Source organism: Oxyura jamaicensis, chromosome 1, assembly GCF_011077185.1.
Source record: "Oxyura jamaicensis isolate SHBP4307 breed ruddy duck chromosome 1, BPBGC_Ojam_1.0, whole genome shotgun sequence".
Classification (NCBI taxonomy): Eukaryota; Metazoa; Chordata; class Aves; order Anseriformes; family Anatidae; genus Oxyura; species Oxyura jamaicensis.
Window position 1 is genome coordinate 25,663,384 of NC_048893.1, and position 23,778 is coordinate 25,687,161.

General features: G+C 35.6%; 1 protein-coding gene across 3 annotated transcripts in view; it reads left to right on the top strand.

The window, feature by feature from the left end:
• CTTNBP2 (cortactin binding protein 2) overlaps window positions 1-23,778 on the top strand; it is an 84,987-nt gene that overhangs the window by 39,118 nt on the left and 22,091 nt on the right. For all 3 annotated transcript variants that reach the window (XR_004748782.1, XM_035319458.1, XM_035319467.1), the window contains exons 4-10: window positions 643-2,305; window positions 7,154-7,357; window positions 12,229-12,328; window positions 15,836-15,986; window positions 17,127-17,381; window positions 20,130-20,247; window positions 23,211-23,486. Coding sequence is in view for 2 of the 3 variants with exons in the window: in XM_035319458.1 (XP_035175349.1) it covers window positions 643-2,305; window positions 7,154-7,357; window positions 12,229-12,328; window positions 15,836-15,986; window positions 17,127-17,381; window positions 20,130-20,247; window positions 23,211-23,486 (2,767 nt within the window). In the remaining variant the exon portion in view is untranslated. The remainder of the gene's footprint in view (window positions 1-642; window positions 2,306-7,153; window positions 7,358-12,228; window positions 12,329-15,835; window positions 15,987-17,126; window positions 17,382-20,129; window positions 20,248-23,210; window positions 23,487-23,778) is intronic.

Genomic DNA, 23,778 nt, shown 5'->3' on the forward strand with positions numbered 1-23,778 from the left:
GATCCTTGCCTACAGCACAGATTATACATCAGTGATGTCAGCGACACATTCTGATGTTAGTAAGTACAGGAAGATGTTTGTGACTATACCAAAAAATTGCTCTCAAAAATGAATGTATTTTTATGAATGTTAGTAAGTAAGGCAACTGCTACGGGCATGGACTGTGTTTTTCAACATTAATCTTCTTCAGTTTGAGGAAGGCCTAGAACTTAAACTTTCATTTCTGGACTCGAAGTTTTTGTGCAAAGCTCATTTCTTAATTCTGGCCAATTCCTTTACTGAGAAGAGGACTCTGTCATGTTATTGAATCAGGTATCTAATTTCAGTGCTTTCCTAGTTTCTGGAGAACAGGGAGCTCCTCACTCAGAAATCAAGAGAATTTAATCAATTTGTGGAGTCTTTATGTTATCCATAGAGCAAAGCAGATAGTTTTACTTCATCTCTGCATTGCTCTTCAGAGATGTCTGTCTCTTTCTCTTGCTTATAGGCACTTGCATTAGATACCACAAATCACTCTTCTGGGCAGACAGGTTCATTTTAGGCATACTCTCAAAGGTTAAAATACTAATGTCACATTACTACTAGGTTATGTTGAAAGTCTACATCTTGCTAATGAGAATTTTTCTATATGTTTTCTTACAGCTGGAGATGGAAAAATCTCAGTTACAGAATCTTGAGCTGGAGCACAAAAAGCTATCTGCTCGTCTTGAAGAAGAACGTGGCAAGAATAAGCATGTAGTATTGATGCTAGTGAAAGAGTGTAAGCAGTTGTCTGGACGAATAGTAGAAGAAGCCCAGAAACTGGAAGAAGTGATGTCAAAATTTGAAGAGGAAAAGAAAAAGGCTAGTGAACTGGAGGAGTCTCTTGCAGCTGAGAAACAAAGGAGTACACAAATGGAGGCTCAAATGGAAAAGCAGCTGTCTGAATTTGACACTGAGAGAGAGCAGTTGCGTGCCAAACTTCATAGAGAGGAAGCACACACCAGTGACCTCAGAGAAGAAAGAGATAAAATGATAAAAATGATTGAGCAATTAAAGAAGGAGAATGACAGTAAAACTAATCTTTCTCTTAAAAATAAAGATAAAAATAAAGATAGGAGCCTTGTTTCTGTTTCTGTTGAAACAGAAGAGCTGAGTTCAAGAACTATTGCCTGCCAAACAGATCCTGTAGTTATAGACAGTAGCACTGAGAATACTAAGAAGTTGCCTTTAACTGTATCTGTGAAGCCTTCCACAGTGAACCCACTAGCGTCTGGCAATACAAAAATGAATGTGTGTGCCAATGCAGCACTTGTGAAACCTGTTATTGATAGGCAGTCTTCACATAATGAACTTGTCCCTCCTGCAACTCCTGTTCTTACACAGAGTCAAAACAGAATTGAGGAAAATGGACCAAGTACAGGCTCATCACCTGATTTACCAAGTAGCACTTCCCCCTTTCCAAATAGTACTTCTCTTTGCACTCCTTCCACGCCAACTGTCACAACTCAGAATTACGCAGTAACTTCATCTATGCAGAGTTTGCATTCACCGTCTGCCAATGCTACTGGCCATCCAGGTCTAAATCCACGAGTCCAAGCAGCTAGGTTTAGATTTCAAGCAAATGCTAACGATCAAGACCAAAATGGAAACACAACCCAAAGCCCTCCCTCAAGGGACGTATCTCCTACTAGTCGTGACAACCTAGTTGCCAAGCAGGTAGCTCGGAATACTGTCACCCAAGTCCTTTCAAGATTTACCAGCCCTCAGAGCGGCCCTCCGTCGCGGCCTGGGACGTCACATTCAATGGAAGCTGGCACTTACCCCCCAGTCGGTAGAATGAATTTAAAAACGCCTAGTGTATCAAGAATTGACAGAGGAAATCCTCCACCTATTCCTCCTAAAAAACCAGGGCTTTCGCAAACTCCTTCTCCACCACACCCACAGCTTAAGGTTTTAATGGATAGTAGTCGATCCCCAAATACAAATGTAAAAACTGACAGCAAAACCGTGACCTCACCTCTTTCAAGTTCACCACAAGGAATCAGGGTAATAAATGAGGAAATTATTTCTAAGTCCTCACCTCAGCTGCCACCAAAACCTGCTATAGATTTATCTGTGGCACCTGCAGGCTGTGCCATACCAGCCATAGCCACATCTCAGGTGGGTGCCTGGCCTTCCCACTTCCCTGGACTGAACCAATCTGCATGTTCAGAAAATTCCTTTGTCATTCCCACCACCATTGCCTGTAGCTCCTCCATAAACCCTGTTAGTGCTTCATCCTGTAGACCATGTGATTCAGACAGCCTCCTGGTAACAGCATCAGGTAAAGGGATTGATATGCTACAAACTGTCTCCCTCTGAAGTAATGTTTTGTTTTTACTCTAAATTTCTCATTTGCTTTATTTACCTTTTTCTTTTGTTTCCTTTCTAAGCACTGAAATTTACATTTATATTTTTTCCACATTCCAGGGGTATGGGAATTCTTTTGCATGATTTAGTGATGTCCTTCATTAGTTTGCTTCCTCAAGGAGGTCTCAAAATTGAAGGTGTTTTTTTTTTAAAGTTAAGTAGTTCTAACGTGTAGAGCAAATGGGCAGCGGATTATGAAATACTAAGCAAATTACCTTTTATTAATATTTTTATTTTGGACTACAAAATGCCTTCTTAGCCTGAAATGTTTTGAACTTTTTCTCTGCTGATGATCTTCCATGGAATATGTGTTTCAGTTCCTTTCAGTGCTTTTAGAATCTTTTAGAAAATAGGGCATAGCTGTATTCTTCTCCTACGGCACTAAATGCTTGCAGCTTAAGGTACATTATTGCCTGGCTAACAGTGCAGTTTGAACTATAGCACTTCATACCTACATATATTGAGATTTTATTTCCTTCTTCTGTATTTTTTTGGAAGGTATTTATAGTTGTAGGCTTTATTAATAGCTATACGTGGCATCTCACGGGTTCACTTCAACTGATATCAGCAAAGGCTTGATGTTGGAGAACATTAAAATCTAAATGTTATGTGAACAGTCCAAGTCTGGAGTCAGTGCGTGCATCTGCTATTCGTTTTGCATTGTGGTGAAGACTTTCAAGCCTCATTTGTTGCTAGCTTCAGGATATCTTCCTGATGACAGCTAAATGAACAAAGAAGGCCCTATCTCCTTTTGAGTTAATTGCAGATCTCCTATAAATTCTTCTCAGCATATGTCCTTGCTGGGATCAATAGCACTGAAAGATTAGGTAGAAGCCTTTCTTTACCTTCACTTGCACTGCAGTGAGAAGATGGTTGCAGAGTTGAGCGCTTTGGACACAAAAAATGTTTTTTAACATTGAAGAATGTTTGAATGATCTGAAACTTCATACAGTTATTTTCAGTTCAGTTATGGTCCTTCAGTTATGGACCTTGAAATTTTATGCTGAGGGGAAAAAAAAAAAAACAGATTTAATAAATGTATGTGCAAATTGACTTTGCCTTAAAAAAAAAGTTAGACCAAACTCAGTAACACTTTTTTAAGTAAGATGATGTGGCCAGTAATGCCTGAATTAATGTCACTCGTTCACTTTCTTTTTTCGGTTTCTTATTTTGAGTATGATCTTACTGAAACCTCTTTCCCATATCTGCATTTTCCATGCCCTCTAGCCACAGATTCAGTTAGTTTTGCTAATTTGCTGGTTGACTTTAATGTATTTTATTCACTTTTTTTTTTTTTTCTTTTCCAGAAAATGTTTGGAATTTTTTTTTTTTTTTTTTTCAGTGAAGGCAGAACGTAGTGAAATCTTATTCATTTTTAATATTCGATTTTTTAATATTTTACAAAAAATGTGAAAAACATTTAATATGGAAAGAAATTGAAAGAATCCTCAACTCTCATATTTTTTTTGGTTTGCTGATAATTTCATGTTTCTTTCTTCTTACTGTGGAGTCAGAAGAATTGACAATAGCCTAGTCACTAAGGTATTCCTTTTATTATTTTGAAAACAGTTTGTCCTAGTTAGGTTGGATTGCTTTAAGAACATATCAATAGTGTGATTTTTCACTAAGGGAGTGTTCTAGAAAGAACAAGTATTAAAAGAAAACTTAAAATATGAGTTCAGATAGTTTCAGTTACATGTTCTATTAAATTAATGCAGTGATACCTTCCTTTAAATGTGGGGCACTGTACTCCATTGCTCTTTTCATTCCTGGTAAGAAAAGACACCAGCTTTTGTCATTAATGTTGAACAGACTGCACATAAAGAAATTACAATGAACATTTATGGCCTGATTCAAAATCTGTGACAGTGTTTTCATTAACTTCAGCAGCCTTTGAACTGGTGCCAAAGTGCTTCTGCTCTGTTTGGATTCCTACATTTCAATGGCTCTAAGACTTCGAAATGGAAATGAATCTAGGCAGTTGGATTTTCATACCCCTGGGATTTCTGCTTTCACTTTCTTCTTGGTTTTGCGCTTTTTATGTCACTTTTCAGTGAAGTATGTTTTTTTTTGTTGTTTTGCTCATTTCTATAGTGATTTCTTTAATTATTCTCTCTATTCAATTGGCTTAGAATATAAAAGTGGCGGGAAGGGTGGGTAAGGCACTGATCTGGGCTCTGAAATTAACCATCTCCACATTCTGAAGCTGATGCCAGAAGCTGTTTTTGTCTATCCCTCTGCCCTTCATCACTGCATGTCCTACAAGCTTTCACAGATGCTTCACATTTCCTAACTTTTTGCATCTGTAATGATGTACCTTATTTATTGGTATTTTCTAATATTGATGTATTTATTTTCTGTTTAAAGGCAGCCTGACTGTATTCATTTACATTGATAATAGAAGCCAAAGCTACATATATCTTATTATCCAACTTCTGTATCTTTCTGTGTAGAAAGATTGAATCCAATGATAGCTACGTATAATGAATTTCATCACTGAATTGCCACAGTGTAATTTCAAGGTGTTGGAACTAAAATTAAGATACCACATATGGCACAATAAACATTCTCCCTTTTTTTTTTTTTTTTTTTTTTTTTTCTATTTCCCTTAATGCTTTAAAACAACAACAATAAAAAACCTGCATTGCACTATTTTCAATAAGGAAGGATTCCCAGCAATACTATTCATATTACAAAACAGCTTTGCAGAGTGGACTTCATGCTTACAGCTTAGAGTCAGTCTCCCCAAACTCTTTCTGAAATGAGGAAGAAGCTTGAACCAAGATTGTTCTGGAGTGCCACACAAGCAGTGTCCACTATCAACTACCATGTTGAGACAGTAAAAAACACATATCAACTGCCAGTTAAAAAACATTGATGTATATACTAACAACAGCAGCACAATTAGTATCAAAGAATAATAAAAAAATCAGAAAAATAAAGGCACTTTTATAATGGAGAGGATAAACAAAAGTTATTCTTAAGTTCTTTGGGTATTTTGTAAGTCAGCTGTTCTCAACTATTGGAACTGTAAATGTAGTATTTTTTATCACTTAAAAGATGTTGTTTACTTTGTATGTTCCTTAGTTTTTCTGCAAACTTTTGAAAACCTTCAAAATTATTCATTAAAAATTTTGGAAAAACAAATATTAATAAAAGTATTAGTAGTCAAAAGGTAACTTATATAAAGATGGATGGAGTTAACTTTAGAGTTTTTCATCAGTTTAAAGCTGAATTTATAAGGTAACTTCACAGCTGTACTGATGACTTTTATACTCTATAAATAAGTTGAAAGTAAGCTAACATTGTGAAAATACTTCTTTTACATACTAAGCTAGTAAATTTAATTTGAAATGATAAATTCAGCTTGCTTTTGAAACAAATATAACAATATTCAGCACATATTTCTTTGTTGTTTTGAATTGGGATCAAGCTATGCTCTCTTTATAAGTGCTGCTCAGCTGATGGTTTCTGATGTAAGTCTGGAACTGAATTAAAGTTTGCGTGGATCTTGCAAGGTTCCCAAATCTGTTACATCCATAGAGTTCTTCTGGGGGGGATTTCCATATTTCATTTTTTTTTCTAAAATGTAGAGCTTATCCTAGCAGGGTGCTATTTTGGTTCTAGGTGTTGAAGGTTGGATGGCACTTAACAAGTCTGACGGAGCTGGAGGTAGTGCCCTGCAGCTCCTCTTCAGTGTTGAGTGTCACAGAGCTACATTAAAATCTAGTCAAACTTGCCTTGTATTGCCAGATTTCAGTCTGATATAATATCATGTGTGTGACTACAGAATACGAATAAACTTACTTATTCAAGAGGGAAACAGAGAATGTGGAATTTCCAAAGGTAATATACAAAATAAGAAAAGATCTTTCTCCTATTTTCTCTTTCAGTCCTTGATCAAGGAAGAGTGCACAAAATTTTTTATGCCTTATGCAGCAAACTTCATATTCTTAACAAACTCCCTGCTAAAGCTGAAAAGTAATGAATGCAATGTTTAACCAAGATAACTCCAAAGCTTTTAAAGCTTTGGGTTGAATACTGTCTTTGAGCTGCATAACTTGAAAGCTTTCACTAGCAAATTTTATATAACCTTTATTCATTCACAATGGAACATTTATAATATATCATTTAAGTATTGCTGAGTAAAATGGTCATTATCTAAAGGTGTTGCTCAGTATTTATTTCTGTATTATTTCTGCAAATTATTTTTTTTCCCCACAAAGTTATTGAAAGTTACTTGAAGTTATTAAGGGTTGTCTGCATTATTTGTCTATATAACTATGGAGGTGATATACTGAGGTTTAAATAAATTTACACATAAAAATAAACACATTTTGTTTTGGAAACCTTTCCTTAGATATTTAAAGTAAAAGAAAGAAAACAAACAAACAAACAAAAAAAGCCTTTCCAGCATGTTCAATTAAAACTTATAGCAAACTTTCAGTAGTTTCTGAATGTTATTACTATAAATTTTAAATTTTGGCAGACATACTGCCACAGCTACAATTCGTAATGAGTTTTTCATTAACCTGTTGAAATCTTATTTGTTTGCATTAACAACTTGTCACCCCTATACAAAGTTTTTATTCTTCAAATTATGTTCTTGCAGATAAAGCATTGTCACGTAACTTGTGCTAAACTAACCTCATTTAATCCTGTCATTTTGAAAATCCTTCTTAATTTTTGAAAGAGCACAGAAAATGCAAAGCTTTATTTATTTATGTGTCTTCCCTCTAACTTCTGTTGCTTTAACTCACAGGCTGGTCTTCCTCCCTAACCCCTTTGTTAACAAGTGGTGGTCCTGTCCCCCTGGGTGGCAGGCCCACCCTTCTTCACCAAGCTGCTGCCCAGGGAAATGTCACTTTATTATCAATGCTGCTTAATGAAGAAGGACTGGACATTAATTACTCTTGTGAAGATGGCTATTCTGCCTTGTATTCTGCTGCTACGAATGGACATACAGGTGAGTGGTTCTAAGTTTTGTCACAGCATTCATGTGAAATAGTAAAGTCTTCCTTCATTAGCTTTTAATATTAAATTAATCAATTGCATTTTTTTTTAATAGTAGCATCTCTGAACCTTCCAACAGTCAGTCTTCATATTTTATAGGTGACAATAAAATGAGTTAAAATTATATATTAGTAAATACTAATTCTGTTGATACAAGGTCAAAGCAATGATTTTCACACCATTAACAAAGGCTTTTGAACAGCAACTTTCTCTAAATCAGAGTACACTTAACTTTTAGTGAAATCGGGATTATTTTTTCACAAGAAAAGGTGGAATGTAGTGCCTTAAAAGCCATTGCATTTAAGACTACTTTGCTATTTTATCTAACAATGTATAAGTTAAAGACATAATCCCTGATTCACTGATTAATATAGTATCTGGAGAAAAATATTCCTTTTTTCCTGAAGTATTTTTAAAATCAGAGTGTAAACCTAGGTTCCAAAATCCATAGCTGGGCAAATGGTATATGTTTTTCTGACATATTCAGGGTTAATTTTGCTACCAGGCATGAGGATAGGAGGAATTTTACCATTGTTCAGAATGTATTTTGCCTCTCTTTGCTAGGTGCTATGGTTTACCTCCTAGTAACATCTGTGCCTTTTCATCTGACAGATTCTTTGCTGTTGCAATGACCCTTATACTATTGCAAAAACCTTTATTTTATTTTCTTCCTTTGGCACTTAGTATTTCTTGCAACTTTTTGTCTTCAGTATTAAGGGTCCACATTTATTATACAGCGTGGATTTTTTTTCCCTTACTGAATGGATGTTCTGTACATTTTTCTAGATTTATGTCCATTGGTGGTGTTTATGGATGACAGTGCTTGCCCCAGTTCTTCTCTCATCTTGTATTCCTAGTATGTTTCCAAGCAAATGCCCTGATTTGCAGTTACAATTACTAAGCAGCTCTTAGTGACAGCAAAGGCAATTTGGTTTCTTGTTTTCTTGTCAAATTTTCAAATAATAGGCACTTGGAGAAGTTTGAAAACAAAACAATACAAACAAGCATACACATATGCATCCTGTAGCTGTTTGGTACCTTTTCCTTTTTAAGATAAAAAATATATGGATATAACCATAGTTTTCGTGTTGCACTTCTATTTATAGTTGACCAGATGTGAAAGATACTTTGTTTTACAAATTGCATTTTAGTGACTAAGTTGATTGTATGAGTTCTTGAATGAGAGAATCACACAGCAGCAACACTGATGTCTTCTTAATATATTATATGAAAATTGAGAGTGATGCAAACAATTAGATTTATAGTATTTTTGGAGAAAGGTTTTTGTGATTAACTTTAATATGTAATCCTCTGTTTGTTACTTGCAGTTTGTTCCCAAGTGCATTGATAGATGCAGCTCTTCAAAATGCAGTCTTTTAAGAATAATGTTAAAGCATACAGATTTAAGAAAGGAATTATAGGGATAAATCTCATACTTTAAAAAGTCGTTGTTAATTGCTTTCTTAACTAAAAAGATGGAAAGAAATGACACTGATGTATTTTTAAAAGGATAACACCATTTAAATTTTACGAAGTTTTTCATTGTGTTAAGTAGGATTGTCAATGGTAAGTTACTGTCTTCTGATTGATTTCTTTCTTTCTTTCTTTCTGTGGAAGACTTAACACATATGCTTACACTGGAGGGTGAGAACACCATGATATGATTTATTGGGAATACATTCAACCTGGAGTTAGTGACTAAATAGATTCAGTGATTTTTGGGACCCCTTGTTTCCTCTTAAGTCAACTAACCAGATTTTTTCTTTCTCCTGGGATATACTTGACCAGAAGAAAAGAGTAGCTCTAGACTTGTTAGGGGCCAGTGTAGTGAGTACCTCCCTTCAGAAACAACCACCATCTTGCAGAGTCTGGGAGGAGTGGAATGCAAATGGTCTCCACATGCTTTCAATGAAGAAATATAGTATTTAAGATCTGTAGATATCTAAATAAGGGTAGAGCACACTGTAACCAAGACTGTGGCAGCAGCTGTTGTGTGCTTGCAGCCACAGTCTGTAGAGAAAATTGACAGCTACACAAGATAAGAGAACACTCAAATATTCTTTCCTAATCTGTTCTATTTGCAAAAAGGCTAGCCTTCCTGTTCAGAAACAGTTGCCCTTTGAGAGCTGTAGCTTGGGGATTTTTTTCCAGCGCATGAAGCTCATAGCAGCTTCTTTGTTTCTGTGCACACACACCGTCCTCAGTTCCATGCATCTGAGAGAAAAAACTTCACCCTAAAAATATACACTAAGTACTTTATTTCTGTTTGAATGGACACTAGGAAACTGTTGTTGTTATGATTTAACCACTAAATTGGGAGAGCTGAACAGATTGTTTGTCAGGCTATCTTGGTTTGATCCATTAACAAAGCAGGAGCCACTTGAATCTATTATGCGTTTGATAACATGCACAGCAGTTCACGTGGCTGATGCATAGAATGGTTTGTACTGGAAGGGACTTAAAGGTTATCCAGTCCCAACTCCCTTGCCATAGATCTGGTCACCCAAAGCCCCATGCATGTGCATACCTGAGTAGTGCTGGCAATCCCGACAATCTCTGCCACTCATGAGGTGGCTGAGAAAGAGAGAATTAAGCATTAAGAGTTCCTGAAACAGATGTAAAGAGAATAATAATAATGTCCTTTGGACTCAACTATGTGCTAATCACATGCTTTTTTGGTATAATCAATTCTCCTCTATCATGAGCATTTGGAAGCTGTGGCACCATCGTTGATAGGAAAAACTGGAATGGTGTTGGAACTAGAAAGGGATAAGGTACAAGGAGATAGAGCTATGTGAAGTCAGCTCTGCGAAGCCACTGGATATATCTGCATGGTGTTTGCCAGCTCTCTGGAAGAACTAACTACCCCACTTTGATGCAGAGCAGTAAAGTCTCCAGGTGTTTGCTAATGAACTTTCACATTTTGTTTTGACCAAAACCTTTAATAAATGATGACATCAGTGTCTGTCTTTCGCCTGCCCTTCTGCCCAGTCCTCTCCACTGCTGATTACTTTTATGGCAGACAGCAGTGAACTGGAGTTAATGAGTCTGAGAGACCAATAATTGAGACCTCAATTATTCTCATCTAAATCCCAATTAAAATCCATCCAAAGGACGCAGGCTTCTTGGAGACTATTGTTCTTTTATGTGATGTGCTACCAGAACAGGTTGTATAGACCTTGCTAGCTCACATGGTATGCCTTATGAAAGTAGCTATACTTCCTCACGCTTGCACCCGGCCTGGAGAATAAAGAGCTCTTTTCAGTGATCTTCATCAGAAACAGTATTTTCACATAGATAAGCTACTACCTGAATGATCTGCCAATCAATAATTGTGAGTTAACTGTACCTTTCTGGAAAGGTGGTCTTGTTCTGTGCGTTCTTCGTTGCTTTTGCATGGCTAACGTATGCTTTGTGAAGAAACCAAAGAGTATTCTAGCCAAATACTTGAAACTGCTAGGAAAAAAAAATTGCAATATCCTTCAAAAAACTTTAGAAGTATTTTAGGATAGCAAGCAGGAATCCTTTTTAATGTAAGACTGGGATTGACAATGGAAAGAGGTAAAAATGATGTCGATGTAAAAGTATTCTTTTCTGTTGCAAAGGGATTGAAAATACAATTTGCTTTTAATTAGTATTGTATTACATGTGGAAATACTAGTTAAATTTAGCTGGCAGAGAGCTTCTTCATGACTTAAAAATACTACAGGTTAAATTAGGTAGTTTATCTTGACAAACAACTTTAAAAAAGAAGTGCCATTTCAAATCAGATTATGTATTTAAGAATCTTAATTTGCAATGTAACGATTTACAGTGTTTTAGAATCTTACTTCTTAATCTTAAATTATTTATTTAATCAATTCCACATCTGCCATTAATAGTTGAAAGAATTGTAACATCAGTGAGTATATTCAGAAATGTTTCAGTCCAATTTCTAAATAAATCTAAAGGTATTTTTCTGGTGTCTAGAAATGAACTTCACTATTCAAGCTTGGCTCCAGGATCTTACTCAATGCTGTAATGGGATGCATTAAGCTTGATCAGAAATTGGGCCAGGAGTTTATATCTGGTGTTCAAGCTGAGCTTATTTTCAAAGTAGTAGTTTTAGCTACAGAAGACTTGTTTTATTTTGGTGTAGAAGCAATTTTAAGAATATGGTGGAGATTTAGTATTTTCTTCAAGCTTTATTGAATTAAATGATATTCCAATATATGGATGAACATCAATATAATTACTATGTAATTAATTGTCTTAATTTAATTTAGCTTGGTGAAATCAGGCTGCTATTATTTGTACCATGTTATTCTGAAAACATCTGAATAGGAAAAGTGTGGGGTTTTTTTGCTTTTGTGATCTTATTAGTCATTGCAATCCCATGTCCTAAAAGAAGGTTGGCCAGCCTGCTGTTTGAGTTCCGTGCAGTTTGTGAGCATTTCCACTGTGGCTGTCGTTTTGGGGACTTGTCACGTGGCTGCCGTTGGGGGCTGCTGGGTAATTCAAATTTCCAGCTTCGGAAATACCTAAATTAGCTAACACTAACAACGGGAGTTGCCATTAATGGGCACGTTTTTGTATCCCAGTCGAATCCAGCCCAGGCCCTTTTTTTTTGCAGGAGAGTGGTAGTGCCCCAAGGGAGCAATTCTCATCTCTCTCCTGCAAATTCCTTCCTGAGCTTCTAATGTGGTTCGCTAAGATGTGTGGCATATAGTCATAAAGGCTGGCAGTTGTTGCTCCAAGATGATGCTCCTTGAGCAGGTTTTATCTTCTGGTAGTTTTAACCACTTGTTTTTGTTGCATCACTCTATGTTTATTCTCAATTTATAGATTGTGTGAGATTGCTGCTGACTGCAGAAGCACAAGTTGATGCTGCTGATAAAAATGGCTTTACACCCTTGTGTTCAGCAGTTGCTCAGGGACATGTCAAGTAAGTGAAGTCTTAATATTTTTCTCATCAGCTATTACTCTCTTTGTATTCTGTTTACATTACTTTATATACTTCTCTTACATTACACTACTATTGCATTCTTAGCTGTAAGTGCATTTAAATATCATTTACTGAAAGCAACTATTCAAATTCATATTCATATGCTGTTCTGTTTTCAGTATTTTCCCATTTTTTGGTTTCCAATTGGAGCTCTTCAGGTTGCTGAACATGTGTACTCTTACTAACTACAGTGTGATGCTAGTCTACATGGTAGTCATACCTCTGAACTTCTTAATTTTCTTCATGTTCTCAGCCACAATACAGGCTTAACAGAGAAATAAGGAGAGAAATTATTTTTGCATTAAATTTCTGAAGCATAGAGAACTGTGATTTATCATATACAGAGACAAAAGAAGGCTTAAGTTTTCTTATAAGTGATGGAATCGAATACTTTAAACAACCAAAAGAGATTTTTAATGTCTAAGTTTTTGTATCAGTAAGTTTGAAAAACAGAAAATTATGTATGAGTCAAAGAATATTTCTAAGAACATACAGTAATTTCTTTTTATCTTTGAAGCTCCTGTTTTAGAAAGATTGGTGTTTTATGACAGCGTGGTTTGAGAATTCTGTCATCTCTTTATATTGAGAACAAGTGCACAACAATTCATCCAGATGATTTTTTTCCTCCCTTTTCTTTAAGTGGAGGAGGTGAAAGCTAACCCCATGTTTCCTTTTTGCAGTTTTACTGTGTATCATGGAATTATAGGAAATAAAACTGAAAGTTGGAAGCAGCTATTAGATAACCTCTTCCAGAGCACCCTTATCCAGAATAAAGCTTTTTTTTACAGATGCAGAGATGCAACTGTATCAAACAGTATGACTAGGAGTCTTTATTACAGACTTTACATTTATTTTATGTATGTTTGGTTTTGCTTATCTTTCAGTTTTTGATTTTTTTTTAGTCTCACATTTTAATATTTGTAAGGGTTTTACTGTGATACAGTAGCATATAGGAGTCAAAGTCTTCGAGTGTTGTTACACTCTGATAGGCCCTGTGCCAACTAGGTTATCCCTATCCTTTCTCATGATCTTCCACAGATGTATAAGGAACATCAGAGATTGTTGCCACTTCTTAAGCTTCTTCAAGCTTATCAACTAAGGAATACCTTTCACTGGAAGTCTTTAAACCAGAAACACCCCAGTAGGTGTTTTGAGCACAAAAATACATGCCTAATGAAATGTTTCAGTATTTTAAAAAGTATTTGTAAAACACATATATGATTTGATAAGATGAACCAAAGTTACACTATTTTCTCTCACTAAAATAAATATCTTAGATTTTTTCATTTTTTTTTCAATACGAAGCTATTTATTTATTTATTTATTTATTTTATATTAAGCACACTTTGCTTTATATTGTCTGCTGTTACGATATTTCAGACTTCATATTCTTTTGCTCTTAGAGTTATTATGTAGCATGAAATCCCTAAATGCTTTTCTTCCTTTCACTTTCTTAGATATTAAACATGAACCAAATTGTAAAAGTGAGTGTGGAATAATAACAGGGACAGATGAAAATATCAGAGAGGCTGCAAATGCTTCTAGCTGTTTTTATTTGTTGATTACTTGAAATTTCTGGCTCAGCAAAAAGGCAAAATTTGGGGCAGTGTTGTAGTCTGTTTTCGTTCAAGTGTTTTGTTCCATAGTAGGTGGTACTTGTGTTTCTGCAGCAGTAAGAATCTGGGGTTACTGACAACAATAAGCTACTATCAATTACACACTATTTGTCTGTGGTAGATTTGCTAGCTGGTCCTTTGTAACAGACATGTCAGTCAACTTTATTCCTGAACACAGACAATATTGTTGTTCCAGACAGAGTTACAGACTCAAAAAAAAAAAAAAATAATAATAATTGACAGCTCTTTGTGGTTGTTTGGTAATATTACCAATTCAGAAAATGCTTTAAGAAAAACTCAAAATCATTTCCCATATGGTCCAAAGCAAGCTGACCTTAACTGCCCTTGACATAAAAAGTGAGTGTAGCATTTCCAGAGTCATCTAGTTCCCCAGGGAACACTGTAGGATATTCAGCAAAGCCTTCTTGAAGCTGTTATTTACGAACCTGCAATTAGACAGTCTTCCTTGAAGTGTCAGAGAATTAGAACTGCTAGATTTTTAAAAACCTGCTAGCATCATACAGTACAACAGCCTGAATACAATGCAAAATGACAGAACAGGTATTTTTGAGACAGCAGACTCAAAACTCAATCTGCAGTTTCTTAATGGAGCTGTCTTGCTTTGAGCCCATCTTAAGACAATTTTTTGGTTTGTGATGATATGGTTAGGGTGCATGTTCAACATATGATAAAGTAGAACATTAATTTTGTTTTCTTTCAGTTTATTTGAACATTTCAGAAAGTGAAGCTTGGTCATTCACACTGGAGTAAAAAAAAAAAAAGTCTTGAACAGTTGATTTTCTGACTAAATATAACCCTTACTAAGAGCCGGTTTTTCTAAGTGCTTCTGTTTTTTCCTCTGTAATTTCTTATATTCTCATATATATGTAATATTATTTATATATATATATATATATAATATTGTTTAAAATATTTTGTCATCCTGTTTACTCTAGTATGGTCGCCTTACCTTTAGTTATATGGCATTGTGTTAGTTGCTTTCAGGCTTCAGTGTTGCTATCCTTTTATTTTTATAGACTGATAAATACCGAGCATTGGAGATGGGGAGTTATCTTACATTAAAACCTTTTTTGAACTGTAGAGGGAATAGGAGAGAATTAAGATTTTTGTATAGTCTTCAGAGTTGCTGAAAAGCTGAGTTTGGAAAGGGAAAAGGGGACAACCCTGTTGTAAGAATCAGGAAGAGAACCGGACTTACTGCTACAAGGTCATGAGGAAGTACAGGATCTTGGATCCAAATTTAGGCTCCTAATGAGTCTCCTCAGCACTGCACCTCGTCTTCTGTCCTCCCTGCTCCAGTAGCTGCTGCCAACACACCCCAAAACATCCTGCCCCTTTTGCTGTCCCTTCCAGTTTGCTTCTCTTTTGCTGGTATCTAAAGCTAGTCCAATCAACAAAGAAACCAGTAGTTTGATAAGAAGAATGGGAGTTGCTGTGTTTTGTTTGTTTTCTTCTTGAAACTATTTTAAGGATCAATAGTCACAAAAGAAATGCTACTTTATTGCTCAGCTGTCATAAAGTTTTTTATTAGCCTTGTAAAATTAAATGTTAAATCATAACATTAAAGACATAAATATTATTTTCAGATTTGTGTGTTTAAAGTAACTTGATTTTTCATCTTTATTGTACATAAGTATTAAATTATATACCTATGTATATATGATGAATAAAATCATGGGTTGATCTGTATCTATACAATCAGTACTTCCCTTCCCTTCCCCCCCCCCAATTAGATATTTAAATATTGTGAATTTTAAAGTTTTTGAGTGTCAAATATGGGACAACTATACTAACTTATTGTTTTTTGTAGGTGTGCAGAATTATTAATTATGTATCAGGCTGATATTAACCATGCTGCTGAAAGAGGACAGACACCTTTGTACCTGGCTTGTAAAAATGGAAATAATGATTGTATTAAACTCTTGTTGAAAGGAGGAGCAGATCGAACAGTAAAAACCAGTGTAAGTGAAAGTAGTTTGTGAAGTTAAAATACACTGTATAATCCTGAATAATTACAAACATCTAGGAAATGTTTACATTGAAGTGTTTATTTAAAGTTTTCTTTAAAGCTGGAATATGTCACGTCATTTGAAATTAGTATTATTTTCTTTTCATCCTACTTTCCTTTTTTGTTAAGCTGTGTGTTTGTCTAAAATCTCCTGAGGTACGTGACTTCCATATCATTTTACATACTTCAGATTCTGTCTGCAATTTGCTCTACAGACTGTTCTTCAGCACCAGACATGGAAAACAGGATTCTTCCATTTTGAATTATTATAAGGTGGAAAGATGGAGATAAAGATTTTGTTTCCACCTTTTATGTTATGAGGTATTGTTGTCTTTGATGGACACCACCCCCACCCCACCCCCCAGATTTGCTAGCCAGGATTGTAATGTCTCATATCACAAATGACAGAATATGGCGAAAAAGAAATCAAGTGTGCAGGAGAAAAGGAGGACTGTCTCAAAAGTAACATCTAGGTACTATCTAGGTACTGCTCTTTTCAGGTAGTTTCCTGATTTTTTTTTTCCTGAAGATTTTGAAGTAAGCATGACAATAAATGTGGGGTGTAGGCTGTCCAGAAACAGAAAAGAGTGTTAGCTTCACAGTACATTTTGCTAAGCATATAGGGATTTTTTGGATTCATTTATGATGGGTTTCAAAAGTAAGTATTTTTTACGTGAGACGAGGGAAAGTTATGATGTCAAATACATTAAAATATCTGGTAAATTGATTAATGCAATATGATATAGATTACTGATCATTAGTCATGTTAATTTGATACGTAGTAAGGAAGCGGTCTTCTAACAGCAGGTACTGTCCTTTATCACTTAGACTACTCTAAATGCTTTGAAGTCTCCATCTATTGCCCTGTCCTTGTAGAAAACTGTAAAATTAGTGTGCTGCATTTCCTTCCCTCTCGTTCCTACACCCCAATTACATACATGTAACTCCATATTCCCAAAGGATTATGTTGTCACTCTTGCCTACCCTACCAATTTCCGAATAGAACATTCCATTCAGATTCATTGCTGATATGAGTTCTGCAGACATTTTCCTGTGTTTGGTGGGAGTGTACTTTTTGGTTTTGTTTCTTCAGGATGGCTGGTCACCCATTCATGCAGCAGTGGATTCTGGTAATGTTGACAGTCTCAAGCTCCTTATGTACTATGGAGAGCCAAACAATGGGAACTCTTTACCTGATATAGAGCCTAATTCAGACTACTTTGATTTGGAGACGAGAGAAGATGGCTGTAGCAGTAGAGGAAAACCTGTTATTTCTGCAGATCTCATCAACCATGCTGACAAAGAGGGCTGGACTGCTGCTCACATAGCAGCATCAAAAGGCTATAAGGTCAGTCTATGTGAACAAGTTACAGTAGTGTGATAGAATTTAGGCAAGATAAATCATTATTTCACTTTGAACCACTAAAACTTAGATGTCAAGTCTAATTTTCTTATATAGTTTGTTGTTACACTTGATTTAACAGAGATGGAAAGAGGCTTCCATAGGATCATTTACCCCAGGAGCTACATATCCGATTTAAATGGGATTAATCATTTTTTTAAATGCATATTTATTCTTGGGAAATTAAAATAAAATAAAAAATTTAAAAGAGAGAGAGAGAACATGATTACCTGAGATTTAGACTTTCAAAGTTAAGCTGACGTGAATCCCACTCTAAATGCCAGGTCAATGGGTGACATGTATTTAACGAAGATGTTAAATGGATATAGTTTACAGTTGCAGTTAGGGACAATTTAACTACAAACAATTTCCCTGAAGGAAAAGAAATATTAATCACATCTGTGCAATAATACATTATTTAATTACTAATTTTGGGCAGCCTTTTTAGCAGGCAGTTAATAAGCTTGGGGGCAGGAAAACTGATAATATGGAGACAAACATGACAGGTTTAACTGATTACACACAGGAACGTTTCTGGACATGGAATAGTGTTCTTGACTATTGAGAAGATTGATTTATTTATATGACAGCTGTCAGTCAGATCCTACTGTCACACTTTTACCCAAGGAGAAAGCAAAGAACAATTACTAAACACAGAACAGAGTGAATTAGGGTAATGCAGTGCAAGATTTCAAAAAGTATCTTGTGACTGCATGCCTAATTCAATATCTGCCATTATATTTGCTTTTTTCCTGATAAATTTTATATGAAAAATTTACAATAGCCACAGATTTGAGACTTAGTATATTAAGTTATGTTTATTTTATTAAATGCATTTTTTGACTCAGGAAAAATGTTTGGGCTATTGAGAAGCTAAAGAATGCTTAATACATCTTTTAAGTACTATTAACAATTAATCTCCATACTCTAATCCATACTCTATCTATACTGCCACTGCTGTGTCCGTCATGACACTACATGATAGTTGCATGTAAACAGTTCTGGCACTTGCACAGTAGTTCAAGATTGTTAGGCATCTTGATTAATTCACAGGTGAATTATTGTAAGGCATCTTAGCCACTAATTGTCGCTGTTCTGCAGGCCAAAAAACCTTATTCTACTGAGAAAATAAGCTTCATTTTCTGTTCTTTCCCACCTCTTTTTTCCCTCCCTACTTCCTACTTTCAGCCTCACAGTTCAACCCTCTCCATTCTGCTATCTGCCACTCATTACATTCATTTAAGAAACAACCTACAAACCTGATGAGAATATACAGGATGATTTTTTTTTCTCCTCGTAATTTTTTTTTTATGGAGAATTTAATGAGGAAATTAATTTTTGAAATGTTTGGCAAGTGCTGGAACTACTATATAGTAAAATCTACCTCATGGGAAGCTAGGGCTTAAATGACTGAAATGTGTCAGAGTATCATGGGTACCGACAGATTTCTTTCTGTAAGAGCAGCTACAAAACAGTTAACAAAAGCTAAACTTGGAACAATTGAAACATTTATAAGCTGCTTCTCTGTATTTTCAAGATTTGTTTCTCTGCTACAATTAGATGCAGAGGTTAACAATACAATAATAATCAGTATCATTAGTGATGACGTACTTTTTGATATGGATATTTGTCCTTCAAGGCATGTCTGAGGATGCCAATGCTTTCATGCAGGCCACCTGTATTGTTGTTGAATGGGTGATCATTAAAAATCAGGAATTAATTGGTCTTCTGACCACTGATTTCAAATCAAAATTTGAAATGTAGTTTTGTGAAGGCTTTTTTTTCCTAGTTTTGAGATGCCCATATAACTGATTTTTTTTAGTTACAGTATGATTGTACCAATTCAAGTTTATCTGCTTGTATGCCGTTTGTAAAGAACTGTAACGACTTTTTTGCTTTTGTCAACCATGCCCCCCCTCACATATATATATATTTATTTATTCAGTCTTCAAATTTTAAAAGGCAATCATGCTGTTGGTATCTACACTGTATGATCTACAAAATGTTTGTGCTCTGAGTTTAGTATAAATGCATTGTTATTATTTCACTGCATAGCTACTATGCCTGGAGAAATTTGGATTTATCTGCCAAAGGAGAGGCTTGCAAGGTGATTTTAAAAGATTCTTTTTCTTTTTCTATATACCAGTAAAATGTCAGGCATGACAGAATCTTATACTTGCTGAAATGCAAAATGAAAATTGGTTCTATGGATTCATTTGAATAGTTTCCTGATTTAGTCTTTATTAAGCTTTAGAATTGCCTTTTTAGTATTGCTTGAACATCGAGAAACAGATTTTCAAAACAGGATGTACTGAAAGGGCTCTGTTGTATTGTATTGTGATGTAGTGCTTCTGTTTCCTTATGTGAATATCTATACTAGTGGCCAGATGTTAAGAACTGCTCGTGTCAATGGATCAGCGCTTGAAGCTTGAAGACTGTAGAAGCCTGGCTGTGTTATGTTCTGCTTTTTCAAGATTTTTATTTGAGACTTTCAAGACTGGTGTATAAAATATTTTTACACCTATTTTTCATCTCAGTGAGGAATATTGCTTGGACACCCATATATAGAAATTCAGTAGCTGATCTTTGGAAATGCATGTATAAGAGTTTCATTTAAGAGTCATAATTGTGTATTGGTAGAACTCTGCAATGCAGCAAATGGACAATTAAATAATACAGCTCTTACCTTTGCAGAACTGTCTAGAAATCCTTTGTAGCCATGGTGGACTAGAGGCTGAAAGAAAAGATAAGTGTAATCGAACATTGCATGATGTTGCTACTGATGATTGTAAACATCTCCTAGAAAACTTAAGTAAGTAATTGCTATCAATAATGTATAAAAATTATTTTAGTAAAAAACGAGGGGTAAAAAAAATATTGTCACCAAAAATTTTTCTTACTTTAGCAAGTTACTATTCTCCAAATTTTGCAAAAGAGTATGATAAAATTTTGCTGGAGATTGTCACATGATTTCTATCTTCATGTTTTTAATCTATTTGAAAAGATGGTATATATTGTATGCATGCAGGCATCCATATCCTTGTAAAATTTCTGAATTTAATATTAGTAGCTAATTTTTTCCAAAGCTATTATCTTCTTTGACCTTCATTCTCATCTTTTAATCAAATTCTTGCAGAAAAAATCACGGAGTGTTGGATAGCTGTCATATTTCCTCAGGCTAAGACAACCATCTAGTCTTTGAAAGCACAGTTTTAATTGTCACTTGTTTATAGTGTTGGGGATTGTTTGTTTATTATTCAGAGCAAGTCTTAGAGAAAAATTCAAACAATTTCTTTTCACCCACATGAATAACTTCTGTCAGAAGATTGTTCTTTTCTTGGAACCTGTCTTATTCTTTGTCTGTAAGTTTTCTTAAAATCTGGTAGAGCTGGCTTACCCCTGTATTTCTTGAGTTACAACTTAGTCCATCCACTCACAAGTTCTGTTTTCTCTATTCTTCTGTATAGTCAGAAGTACCAGCTTTTGGATTTGTATTCTTTGATTTATTCACTTTCTTTTGTGTTTGAGTTGTGGGATGTAGGTCTGTGATTAGTGAAGTTCATTGATTATCAACAAACTAAAGAACCTTTCTCTGAGCTGTTTCTGATTTTCATCTTCAGCTGTTATAACATCTGGGTTCCTACCATTTTACCATAAGTGCACAACTCACTTCATGATAGAAACTTCTCCTCTATGGTCTACTGCTTTATCAGACTGAAGCTAGTTTCCAGTGGCTGAATCTGTAGCCTGCTAAATAGATGCTTGTATTATTTTCATTAGTCCTAATCTCCTGTCAGTCTGGTCAGGCTTATCATGAATCCAACTGCTTTTATCAGGTCAGAACCTTTGCGCTGCATTTCCCATATGGTTCATTTGTTAAGCCTGTAGTTCGTATCACCGCAATCATAATTAGCTCATACACACACACACACACAGTATCTGATCTGTAGAAGCTTGGAAATACTGCTGTTGGATGTGTATGTACACCTCACCAAGCCAAGATGGCATTTTGGGTAAACTGGGTATGTGCCATCCTCTGCCTTCCTCACAATCCAGTAAGGTTTTCATTGTACGGAGTTACTTGCATGTAGGACACTTAAGATGTGCGCCAACTTGTCTGAATGACTGGGGGTCAGGATTGCCAGCTACTCTGTAGAGGTCACCTGCGCTGAGGTTTAGGCATACACTGTAACTCCATCATAGCGGGCTGTTCCCCTGTAGAGAACCCCCTCTGTTTCTTATTGTCATTACTCATTTCCATGACGTCCAGCCATCAGAAGGGCAAGTCTTTGACACGTTTCTCACAGTGCTTTATCTGAAGGATGCCCTTGAGAAGTCTTTTCCCTATGGTTGGCTAATGCATTTAAATCGGAGCTTTTGTGAAATCAGAAAAGCTTCATTGGTTTGTATCAGGTGAAGATTTGGCTCCTGAGCTCAAAACCAAAACTAAGAATTTTGCAAGATTCCAGAATAAGCTGACACCATTTTTTTGCATTGCATTTATTTTGGATTACAGGAATAATTTCTAAAAGGTACTGGTTTTGCAGTAAAGTTTGAAAATAGTTTCATTTTCATTGTTAGTCATCTGATTAATCTATACAGACTGCTGCTTCTCTTGAGTTTTATTCCAGTTTTCAAAGAGTAAGCTTCAAAATAGCAAATTGATTTTATTGTCTGTTTCTTGTATGTGGATGTAAATTTTCTACTTTCTTCTTTCAAAATTTTCTTAGTGTTTATTCAATAGCAAATCAAACACACAGCTCTAAGTGAATTTTCTTAGATTTTGTTTAAAGACATTTGGCTCAACTAACTGTGTTTTCCACTTACACGCTAGAGCCAGTAAGTTCCTTTTTGCATTGATAATAAAATGGGCACATCCACAATAAATTGAAACATTAATGAGCATGCTACCATCTTAATTTATAAGAAATTAGTCTGTGAAGAGGAAAACAAAGTTGAAATAAATTTTATCTTTCCCCTTATTATTTGAGCATGATAATACTGTTTTTTTTTTGTTGTTTTTTTTTTTTTAATAGATACCTTGATATTTATTTTTCATTATTCCTCTGATTTTATGGTGGTGACCTGTGCTCCGCTTTTACATTTGCTCTTGTCCTGGTTTCAGTTAGGACAGTTATTTTTCCTCCTAGTAGCTGGTAGGGTGCTATGTTTTGGATTAGGATGAGAAGAGTGCTGATAACATGCTGATGTTTTAATTGCTGCAGAGCACTGCTTACACTATGCCAAGGACTTTTCAGCTCCTCGCTCTGTCCTGCCAGCGGGCAGGCTGGGGGTGCAGCAAAAGCTGGGAGGGGACAAACCCAGGACAGCTGACCCAAACTGGCCAAAGGGGTATTCCATACCATCTGACGTCATGCTAAACAATATATAGGGGTGGCTAGCTGGGCTGGGGGGGCCGGCTGCTCGGGGTTGGGCTGGGCATCGGTCAGCGGGTGGTGAGCAATTGTATTGTGCATCACTTGTTTGTACATATTATTATTATTATCATTATTATTTTCTATCTTAATAAACTGTCTTTATCTCAACTCACAGGCTTCACTTTTTCCGTTTCTCTCCCCCATCCCAGAGAGGGAGGGGGGAGGGTGAGTGAACGGCTGTGTGGTGTTTAGCTGCCAGCCGGGTTAAACCACAACAGCTCTTCTGTAGCAGGAGTTATGTTGTGGCTTTCCTTTTAAATATGAGGTGTTACTGGTCTTTAATAATATTATTTGTATTGGGTTTTACAGTTTTTTTAATTTTTCTGTTTTTCAACAGATGCTCTTAATGTACCTGTAAGGATTTCAGTCAGTGGCATTGAACCAGCCCATTGTGGTACAGAGGAATTTGATACCGAAAACACAATATGTGCTTTAAATATCCGCAAACAGACATCATGGGATGATTTTTCAAAAGCAGTAAATCAGGCAGTGACAAATCATTTCCAAGCAATCGCTTCTGATGGATGGAGGAGCCTAGAAGACCTTTCATATAATAATGCTGCAGAATCCAGCATTGGCCTCAGTGCAAGCAGTATATTATCTGTCAAACTAGGTATGATTATTGGTGTAATAGAAGGAAAAGTGAATGGTTTTCCTGAATTCGTGAAATCTTATTTCTTCCCATAGTTTAAAATATACTAAAAGTTACTTGTGACAGTTGCTGAATGTTATCAGTGCTTTCATGACTATACATTCATTTAATTAAAAATTTTATAATCACTGTTTAAGTATTACTTACTATAAGGTAGAGTAAGATTAAAATATCTTCGGTTTCTTGATCTTTTAGATATCAAACTAAGAAAGGCCAATACAAAGTATGAAATTTTGAGCATTGCTGGCATGAA